This window comes from Rhinopithecus bieti, unplaced genomic scaffold, assembly GCF_001698545.2.
Source record: "Rhinopithecus bieti isolate Rb0 unplaced genomic scaffold, ASM169854v2 scaffold_10589, whole genome shotgun sequence".
Taxonomy (NCBI): Eukaryota; Metazoa; Chordata; class Mammalia; order Primates; family Cercopithecidae; genus Rhinopithecus; species Rhinopithecus bieti.
In genome coordinates, this window is record NW_016807065.1 from 2,051,793 (window position 1) to 2,061,926 (window position 10,134).

General features: G+C 53.2%; 1 protein-coding gene across 1 annotated transcript in view; it reads left to right on the forward strand.

Annotated features, from left to right (window-relative positions):
- The window catches only part of FBN3 (fibrillin 3), a 95,437-nt gene that overhangs the window by 17,589 nt on the left and 67,714 nt on the right, over positions 1 to 10,134 (forward strand). Inside the window, exons 14-21 of the mRNA XM_017880040.1 lie at positions 2,116 to 2,391; positions 2,641 to 2,694; positions 4,464 to 4,589; positions 4,675 to 4,800; positions 7,681 to 7,800; positions 7,908 to 8,045; positions 8,165 to 8,215; positions 8,503 to 8,628. Coding sequence (XP_017735529.1) covers positions 2,116 to 2,391; positions 2,641 to 2,694; positions 4,464 to 4,589; positions 4,675 to 4,800; positions 7,681 to 7,800; positions 7,908 to 8,045; positions 8,165 to 8,215; positions 8,503 to 8,628 — 1,017 coding nt within the window. The remainder of the gene's footprint in view (positions 1 to 2,115; positions 2,392 to 2,640; positions 2,695 to 4,463; positions 4,590 to 4,674; positions 4,801 to 7,680; positions 7,801 to 7,907; positions 8,046 to 8,164; positions 8,216 to 8,502; positions 8,629 to 10,134) is intronic.

Sequence of the window (10,134 nt, forward strand, 5' to 3'; positions counted from 1 at the left end):
TATTGGCCGGGCGCGGTGGCTCAAGCCTGTAATCCCAGCACTTTGGGAGGCCGAGACGGGCGGATCACGAGGTCAGGAGATCGAGACCAGCCTGGTTAACACGGTGAAACCTCGTCTCTACTAAAAATACAAAAACTAGCCGGGCAAGGTGGTGGGTGCCTGTAGCCCCAGCTACTCGGGAGGCTGAGGCAGGAGAATGGCGTAAACCCGGGAGGCGGAGCTTGCAGTGAGCTGAGATCCAGCCACTGCACTCCAGCCTGGGCGACAGAGCGAGACTCCGCCTCAAAAAAATAAATAAATAAATAAATAATAAAAAATATTTAAACATTTTAAAATGAACAATTCACTGAAATTTAATAAATTTCCAATGTCATGCAACCACCACCACCTTTATTCAGCTTTGAGCAAATATTTATGCAGCACTTACTGTATACAGCCTGAGCAAGACGGGGTCGTGCCCCAGGGAACTCACACCCCAGGGGACAGACAAATATACAAGCATACACAGTCACAGACAACCACAGCTTGTTTGCCTCCCACATGCCAGAGAGGGATCCTGGGGACTCAGCCCTGGAGTTTGGAGGAGGGAGAGAGAGGGTCCCAGTGTGGGCCGGGCCCCGGCCCCTGCCTGGACCCATCCTCTCCTGCTGTCCCCAGACCATAATGAGTGTGCCACCAGCACCATGTGCGTCAATGGCGTGTGTCTCAACGAGGATGGCAGCTTCTCCTGCCTCTGCAAACCTGGCTTCCTGCTGGCGCCTGGCGGCCGCTACTGCATGGGTAAGCCTGGAGCAAGACTGGCCAGCTGAGGGGAGAAGGGAGATGGGGAAGCAGAGGGAGGGGAGGAAGAGGAGAGGGACCGGACAGGGACAGGATGAGCATGAGAGAAGGAGAAGAGAAGGGGTAGGGAGAGAAAGACGAGGAGGGAAAAGGAAGAAGCGAAGAACAAGAAAAGGAAGAAAGGAACAGGCACATGCCGTGGCTCACGCCTGTAATCCCAGCACTTTGGGAGGCCAAGGCAGATGGATCTCTTGAGGTCAGGAGTTCGAGACCAGCCTGCCCAACATGGTGAAACCCCGTCTCTACTAAAATACAAGAAATTAGCCGGGCATGGTCGTGGGCACCTGTAATCCCAGCTACTTGGGAGGCTGAGGCAGGAGAATTGCTTGATCCTGGGAGGTAGAGGTTGCAGTGAGCTGAGATTGTGCCATTGCCCTCCAACCTGGGTGACAAGAGTGAGACTCTGTCTCAAAAGACAAAAAAAAGAGAGAGAGATGGGTTATAAGGTGGGGAGGGGCCAGGTTCATCTGTGATTCCAGCACTTTAGGAGGCTGAGATTAAAGAATCACTTGAGGCCAGGAGTTCGAGACCAGCCTGGGCAACATAGACCCCATCTCTATCTAAAAAAAAAAAAAAAATCAGCTGGGCATGGTAGCATGCACCTGTAATCCCAGTACTTTGGAAGGCTGAGGCAGAAGGATCACTTGAGCTCAGGAGTTTGATTGAGACCAGCCTGGGCAACATGATAAGACTCCATCTCGATAGAAAAAATTTAAAAATTAGCCAAACATGGAGATGCACCCCTGTAGTCCCTGCTACTCAGGACGCTGAGGCAGCAGGATCGCTTGAGCCCAGAAGATGGAGGCTGCAGTGAGCTACGATCACGCCACTGCACTCCAGTCTGGGAGTCAGACCCTGCCTTTAAAAAATTTGTTTAGGCCGGGCGCGGTGGCTCACACCTGTAATCCCAGCCCTTTGGGAGGCTGAGGTGGGCAGAAGGTCAGGAGATCGAGACCATCCTGGATAACACAGTGAAACCCCATCTTTACTAAAAAAAAAAAAATACAAAAAATTAGCCGGGAGTGGTGGCGGGCACCTGTAGTCCCAGCTACTCGGGAGGCTGAGGCAGGAGAATGGCGTGAACCCAGGAGGCGGAGCTTGCAGTGAGCTGAGATTGTGCCACTGCACTCCAACCTGGGCGACAGAGCAAGACTCCATCCAAAAACAAAGAAGCAGAGAAGAAGCGCTGGGAAAATGGAAATGGTGGGAGATGGGGAGGGGAGAGAGGAAGGGAGCAGGCTGGAACCCATCCCCGTGCCCCCACGGCTTCTGCAGACATTGACGAGTGCCAGACGCCCGGCATCTGCGTGAATGGCCACTGCACCAACACCGAGGGCTCCTTCCACTGCCATTGCCTGGAGGGGCTGTCAGTGGGCACGGATGGCCGCATGTGCATGGACACGCATGTGCGAAGCACCTGCTACGGGGCCATCGAGAAGGGCTCCTGTGCCCGCCCCTTCCCTGGCACCGTCACCAAGTCTGAGTGTTGCTGTGCCAACCCAGACCATGGTTTTGGGGAGCCCTGCCAGCTTTGTCCTGCCAAGAACTCCGGTGAGCATCTGGCTGCCTGATCCCCATGGCCTCCATTGGTCCTCGCTTGTGGTGGGGGGTTGTAGCTCCCATGGAGTGGGGGCTCTTCTCACAAAGAGGCTGAAGGGAGTTGCTTTCTCTCCGGGGTGTGGAGTTACTTCTTAGTCCCAAACTCTTGCCCAAGACCAGGGGACCTCGTCCTTGCCTATGGCTGAATCCAAGCCATGGCTAAGCTCCCTGACCCATCTCACTCTGTCCCTTTGTCCCCAGCCGAGTTCCAGGCACTGTGCAGCAGTGGGCTTGGCATTACCACCGATGGTCGAGGTAAGTGGAGCCCAGCCCCTCCAAACAGCAGCCAGCCTGCCCCTACCAGATGTGGGGAGCGCTGTGGTCAGGGGCCGTTCGGTTTGCCTGGGGTTCCCGTAACAAAGTGCCCCAGACCGGATGGCCTCAACAACATAAGTTGATTCTCACACTTCTGGAGGCCAGAGGTCAGAGATCAAGGTGCGGGCAGGGCTGGTTCCCTCGGAGCCTTTGAGGGAGACTCTGTCGCAGCTTCTGGTGGCGGCCGGCAATCTTTGACGTTTCTTGGCTCATAGAGGCGTTGCCCCGTTTCTGCCTCCACCTTCACATGGTGTTCTCCCTGTATGTGTGTCTGCATCCAAGATTACCCCCACCCTTTTTCAGAGATGGGATCTCACTGTATTGCCCAGGCTCAAGTGATGTGGTGCCATCACGGCTCACTGCAACCTTGACCTCTTGGGCTCAAGCGATACCACCTGAGTAGCTGGGACTGCAGGCAGTCACCGCCATGACCTGCTGATTTGTTTTTCCTTCTTTCCTTCCTTCCTTCCTTCCTTCCTTCCTTCCTTCCTTCCTTCCTTCCTTCCTCCCTCCCTCCCTCCCTCCCTCCCTCCTTTCCTCCTTCCTTCCTCTTTCTTTCTTTCTTTCTTTCTGTCTGTCTGTCTCTCTCTCTCTTTCTTTTCTTTTCGTTTTGCTCTGTTACCCGGGCTACAGTGCAGTGGCGGGATCTTGGCTCACTGCAACCTCTGCCTCCTGGGTTCAAGCGATTCTCCTACCTCAGCCTTCCAAATAGCTGGGATTACAGGCATGCGTCACCACGCCTGGCTAATTTTTTTTGTTTGTTTGTTTGTTTTAGTAGAGACGGGGTTTTGCCATGTTGCCCAGGCTGGTCTCAAACTTCTGGCCTCAAGTGATCCACCCACCTCAGCCTCCCCAAGTGCTGTGATTACAAACATGAGCCGCCATGCCCAGGCAATTTTTAAAAAATTTACTTTTTGGCCAGGTGTGGTGGCTCACGTCTGTAAAGCCAGCACTTTGGGAGGCTGAGGCGGGTGGATCACTTGAAGTCAGGAGTTCCAGACCAGCCTGGCTAACATGGTGAAACCCCATCTCTACTAAAAATAGAAAAGTTAGCCAGGCGTGGTGGCTGTAATCCCAGCTACTTGGGGGTAATCCCAGCTACTGAGTCACGAGAATTACTTGAACCAGGGAGGCGGAGGTTGCAGTGAGCCAAGATTGCACCACTGCACTCCAGCCTATGTGACAGAGTGAGACCCTGTCTCAAAAAAAAATTTACTTTTTATAGAGATGGGGTCTTGCTATGTTGTCCAGGCTGGTCTCAAACTCCTGGGCTCAAGCAATCCTCCCACCTCAGCCTCCCAAAGTGGTGGGATTACAGGTGATAGCCACCGTATCTGGCCTATAATTGCTTTTATTTTTATGACAGTGCCACTGTATGAATGTCTGCTCCACTATCTCCAAACTGGAGATGATTTGGCTCCTGCCCTGCCGAGGTCATTTCACAATGTCTGGAGTAATACTGGGGCGAGGTGGGTGCTACTGACATCTCATGGATGGAGGCCATGGAAGCTGCTCGACATCCTAAAACGCATGAGATGGCCCCTCGCAGCAAAAAATGATCTGGCCCCAAATGTTAGCAGTGCTCAGGCTGAGAAACCCCGGTTTAGAGAAAAATGAGGCCCGGTCTGAGCTGGAGCTCTTGCCTTGGGGAATCTGACTTCTAGAGACCCCTGGGGCACCGGGACACACCCTCTCTCCTCCCGCCGCAGATATCAACGAGTGTGCTCTGGACCCTGAGGTTTGTGCCAATGGCGTGTGTGAGAACCTTCGGGGCAGCTACCGCTGCATCTGCAACCTGGGTTATGAGGCAGGTGCCTCAGGCAAGGAGTGCACAGGTAAGCACACCACCTGGAGGGTGGATGCACGGCCAACCTCCTCCACTGCAGACTCCTCACCCCCTCTCCCACACCCACCCCACAGACGTGGATGAGTGTGCCCTCAACAGCCTCCTGTGTGACAACGGGTGGTGCCAGAATAGCCCCGGCAGCTACAGCTGCTCCTGCCCCCCCGGCTTCCACTTCTGGCAGGACACGGAGATCTGCAAAGGTACAGGGTCCCGGGCTCACGTGGGTTTGCGCACACACACACACACACATGCCCCGACATACTCTGTGTGTAGCGTATGCACACCAGAGACCATCGCACACTCAAAGATGCTTACATGTTACCTCTATTCACACACACATGATGCGTATATGTGTGTGCACACACACATATATATCACACGCTTCCGATACTCACACATGTTCATGAGGTGTGTACATAAGACACATATGCACACTCACTCAGAATACCATCCTGCACCACAGCCACATTCAGACATGCTATGTTGCATGGTGCATGCATAATAATAAACCCAGACACAACTGCACATGTCTGTGGTATCATGCAGACTAAATTACATTCAGACATGCCCTGTGTGCATGTGTACACAGACATGGCATACTCAAGACACTGTGCCATATGTACTACATTCACACACCTGCACTCAAGAGAACATGCATATACTCACCATTTACATACACACTGATTTCTTTTTTTTTTTGAGACAGAGTCTTGGCTCTATCACCCAGGCTGGAGTGCAGTGCGCGATCCTTGGCTCACTGCATACCTCCGCCTCCCAGTTTCAACGATCTCTCCGCTTCAGCCTCCTGAAGTAGCTGGGATTTACAGGTGCCCACCACCACACCCAGAATAATTTTTTTTTTTTTTTTTTTTTGAGACGGAGTCTCGCTCTGTCCACCTGGGCCCTGGAGTTGCAGTTGGCCTGGAGTCTCAGCTCACGTGCAAGCTCTGCATCCCGGTTTATATGCCATTCTCAGCTGCCCAGCCCTCCCGAATAGCCTGGGACTACAGTCCCTGCCACCTACCGCCCCAGTAGTATTGTATTTTTTTTAGTAGAGACGGGTTTTCACAGTGTTAGCCAGGATGGTCTCAATCTCCTGACCTCGTGATCCGCTCCATCTCGCCTCCCAAAGTGCTGGATTACAGGCTTGAGCCACCGCTGCCAGTCCTTGGCAAAATTTTTGTATTTTTTAGTAGAGAAGGGTTTCACCATGTTCACCAGCTGGTCTCGAACTCCTGACCTCCCAAGTGATCCACCCATCAGCCTCCCAAAGTTCTGGGATTATAGGCGCGAGCCACCATGCCTGGCCCATACACTCATTCTCACACTTCCCACACTTGTGGTCCCAGTCACACACAGTGGTACACACTCAGGGGCACACATTTATACATACATCCCAGAAGTCCTACTCGAACTGTGGAGTTTGGAGAGCTTCCAGGTGGATGGACACATCTGTGTGCTGGCAAGGTGGCACGCCCAGAGCAGGCACGGAAATTTCACGTCTCCTCCCAGATACCCCGCACCATGCATCTCTTCCATCTGGCTGTTCATCATTTGTAATATCCTTAATATCCTTTATTTTTTTATTTTGTCTTTTTGAGACAGAGTCTCGCTCTGTCGCCCAGGCTGGAGTGCGATGGCGCGATCTCGGCTCACTGTAACCTCTACCTCCTGGGTTCAAACAATTCTCCTGTGGTTCAAGAGATTATCCTGCCTCAGCCTCCCAAGTAGCTGGGACTGCAGGCATGCACCACCACACCCGGCTAATTTGTATATATATATATTTTTGAGACGGAGTCTCGCTCTGTCGCCCAGGCTGGAGTGCAGTGGCGTGATCTCAGCTCACTGCAAGCTCCGCCTCCTGGGTTTACGCCATTCTCCTGCCTCAGCCTCCCAAGTAGCTGAGACTACAGGCACCCGCCACCTCGCCTGGCTAGTTTTTTGTATTTTCAGTAGAGACGGAGTTTCACCGTGTTAGCCAGGATGATCTCGATCTCCTGACCTCGTGATCCACCCATCTCGGCCTCTCAAAGTGCTGGGATTAATTTGTATTTTTAATAGAGATGGGATTTCATCGTGTTGGCCAGGCTGGTCTCAAACTCCTGACCTCCGTGATCCACCTGCCTCAGCCTCCTAAAATGCTGGGATGACAGGCATGAGCCACTGCACCCAGCCTATAATGTCTTTCATAATAAACTAGTAAACATAAGTTAAGTATTTCCCTGAGTCCTGTGAGTCACTCTAGCAGATGATCAAGCCCGAGGAGAAGGCAGAAATTCTGGAGGCCCCGATTTGCAATTGGCATCTGAGTGGATGACAGTCTTGTGGGACTGAGCCCTCAACCTGTGGAGTCAGATTTCAACTCCAGGCAGATAGCATCAGAACTGAACTATAGGGCACCCTACTGGTGTCGGAGAATTGGGCAGTTTGGCAAAAACAAACAAACAAAAAAATCCACGTCTGACCACTGATGTATTCTGTGTTGTGTTGTGTTGTGTTGTGTTGTGTTGTGTTGAAGGTGAGAGTAAGAATACAGTTTTGGCTGGATGCAGTGGCTCACACCTAGAATCCCAGCACTTTGGGAGGCCGAGGCGGGTGGACCACCTGAGGTTGGGAGTTTGAGACCAGCCTGGTCTACATCATGAAACCCTGTCTCTACTAAAAATGCAAAAAAAAATTAGCCCGGCAAGGTAGCACATGCCTGTAGTCCCAGCTACTTCGGAGGCTGAGGCATGAGAATTGCTTGAACCTGGGAGACAGAGGTTGCAGTGAGCCGGGATGGTGCCACTGCACTCCAGCCTGGGCAACAGAGCGAGACTCTGTCTCATAAAAAAGAAAAAAAAAAGAAAGAAAAAAAGGAAAACAGTTTGGCATTTCCTGTCTCTTACAGCGTGTGCACACACAGCTCAGCACACACATGTGCTTGCACACGCATTTGATTCCAGTGCCCTCTGCACACTTGTGTATTTGGGTGCACCCTGTGCCACTGGGTACAGCAGTCCCTTGGGGGAGGAGGGGTCCTGGCCAGGTAAGGCTCCTCCTCCTGCAGTTCATGGCCTGGTGGGGGGCTGTCCCTGCAGATGTCGATGAATGCCTGTCCAGCCCGTGTGTGAACGGCATCTGTCAGAACCTGGCTGGCTCCTACACCTGCAAATGTGCCCCTGGCAGCCGGCTGGACTCCTCTGGTACCATCTGTCTAGGTGAGCGGCCCCGGAGCCTGATGGCGTTCCAGAAGCTGGGCATCTGTGGGTCAGGGTGCAGGTGTGGGCCCGGCAGGTGAGACAGGTGACCTGCCTTTTCTCCCCAGACAGCACCAAGGGCACCTGCTGGCTGAAGATCCAGGAGAGCCACTGTGAAGTGAACCTTCAGGGAGCCAGCCTGCGGTCCGAGTGCTGCGCCACCCTTGGGGCAGCCTGGGGGAGCCCCTGCGAACGCTGCGAGATTGGTAACATCCTCCTCGGGGCCTCCCAGGTGCCCACGGGAAAAGCCCTCAATGGGGCGGGTCCCCCCTGGGGCTGGCATGAGAGAATGACTCCGCTCTTCATTCTCGTTTTCCAATTGCAGACCCTGCCTGTGCCCGGGGCTTTGCCCGGATGACGGGTGTCACCTGCGATGGTAACTCCCTGCCTGTGTCCAGCTCACCCCCACTCCAGAGCCCGCACACCACCAGTTGCATCACCCCCATGGGTGCCACCTCCAGCCCCGCCCTGGAGTCTTTTACGATGGGGACAGACGTTCTCCCTCCCTGGTCCCCAGGCCTTCTTGACAGTCCCCAATCCCTGTCTCCATCCCCTTCCTTCCTCCCCAAGGACAACTTGAAACCCCAGGGGAATGGCCAGCCAGCACCCTTCCCCTTCCTGGACTCTCTGGCTTTCCCTCCTCCCTTACTTTCTGCCACCCAGATGTGAACGAGTGTGAGTCCTTCCCGGGAGTCTGTCCCAACGGGCGTTGTGTCAACACTGCCGGGTCTTTCCGCTGCGAGTGTCCAGACGGCCTGATGCTGGAAGCCTCGGGCCGGCTGTGTGTGGGTGAGTCCAGGGGAGGTCCACACACGGGGCCACCCGTCCTTCCTTCGTTCCCTCCACCCGCAGCAACTCAAGGAACAGGAGAGATTTTTTTTTTTGAGATGGAGTCTCGCTTATGTCGCCCAGGCTGGAGTGCGGTGGCACGATCTCGGCTTACTGCAACTTCCACCTCCCGGGTTCAAGCCATTCTCCTGCCTCAGCCTCCTGAGTAGCTAGGATTACAGGCACGCACCACCACGCCTGGCTAATTTTTGTATTTTTAGTAGAGACGGGGTTTCACCATGTTGGCCAGGCTGATCTTGAACTCCTGACCTCAGGTGATCTGCCCGGCTGGGCCTCCCAAAGTGTTGGGATTATAGGCGTGAGCTGCCGCACCCGGCCCGAATAGGAGAGATTTCAGGCATCCTTTGGGATCCTCCGCCTTCGGCTAACACATCGTGAAAGACATTTGGGTGGGTTTTTTTTTCTTTCTTCTTTTTTCTTGAGACAGGGTGTCACTCTGTCACCCAGGCAGGAGTGCAGTGGCACAATCTCATCTCACTACAACTTGCACTTCCTGGGTTCAGCTAATTTTTGTACCTTGATCTCCTGAGCAGCTGAGACTACAGGTGTGCACCACCATACCCAGCTAATTTATTTCTTTATTGGTATTTTTTTTTTTTTTTTTTTTTTTAGTAGGGACAAGGTCTCACTATCTTGCCTAGGCTGGTCTCAAACTCCTGGCCTCAAGGGATCTCCCCACCTCAGCATCCCAGAGTGCTGGAATTCCAGCCAGGATTTATCTTTGACGACGGTTTTAGGTTCACAGCAAATATGAACATATAGCCCCCACCTCCACGCACGTACAGCCTCCTCCACTATCAACATCTTGCCCCAGGGTTAGAGGGTGCATTTGTTACGATGGATGAAACTACGCAGGTACATCACTGTCATCTCCAAGTCCATAGAGCACCTTAGGGTTTACCCTTGGTGTGCTGGACATTCTGTGGGTTTGGACGAATGTATAATGACATATGTTCACCATTGTAGTGTCACATAGGGTAGTTTCACTGCCCTAAAAATCCTTAGTGGCCAGGCATAGTGGCTCACGCCTATAATCCCAGCACTTTGGGAGGTCGAGGTGAGCAGATCACTTGAGTTTGAGATCAGCTTGGCCAACGTGTAGAAACCGAGTCTCTATTAAAAAACACAAAAGTTAGGCCGGGCGTGGTGGCTCACTTCTGTAATCCCAGCACTTTGGGAGGCCGAGACGGGCGGATCATGAGGTCAGGAGATTGAGACCATCCTGGCTAACACGGTGAAACCCCGTCTCTACTAAAAATACAACAACAACAACAACAACAAATTAGCCGGGTGTAGTGGTGGGCGCCTGTAGTCCCAGCTACTCAGGAGGCTGGGGCAGGAGAATGGCATGAACTTGGGCGGAACTTGCAGTGAGCCGAGATCAGGCCACTGCACTCCAGCCTGGATGACAGAGCGAGACTCTATCTCAAAAAAAAAAAAAAAAAA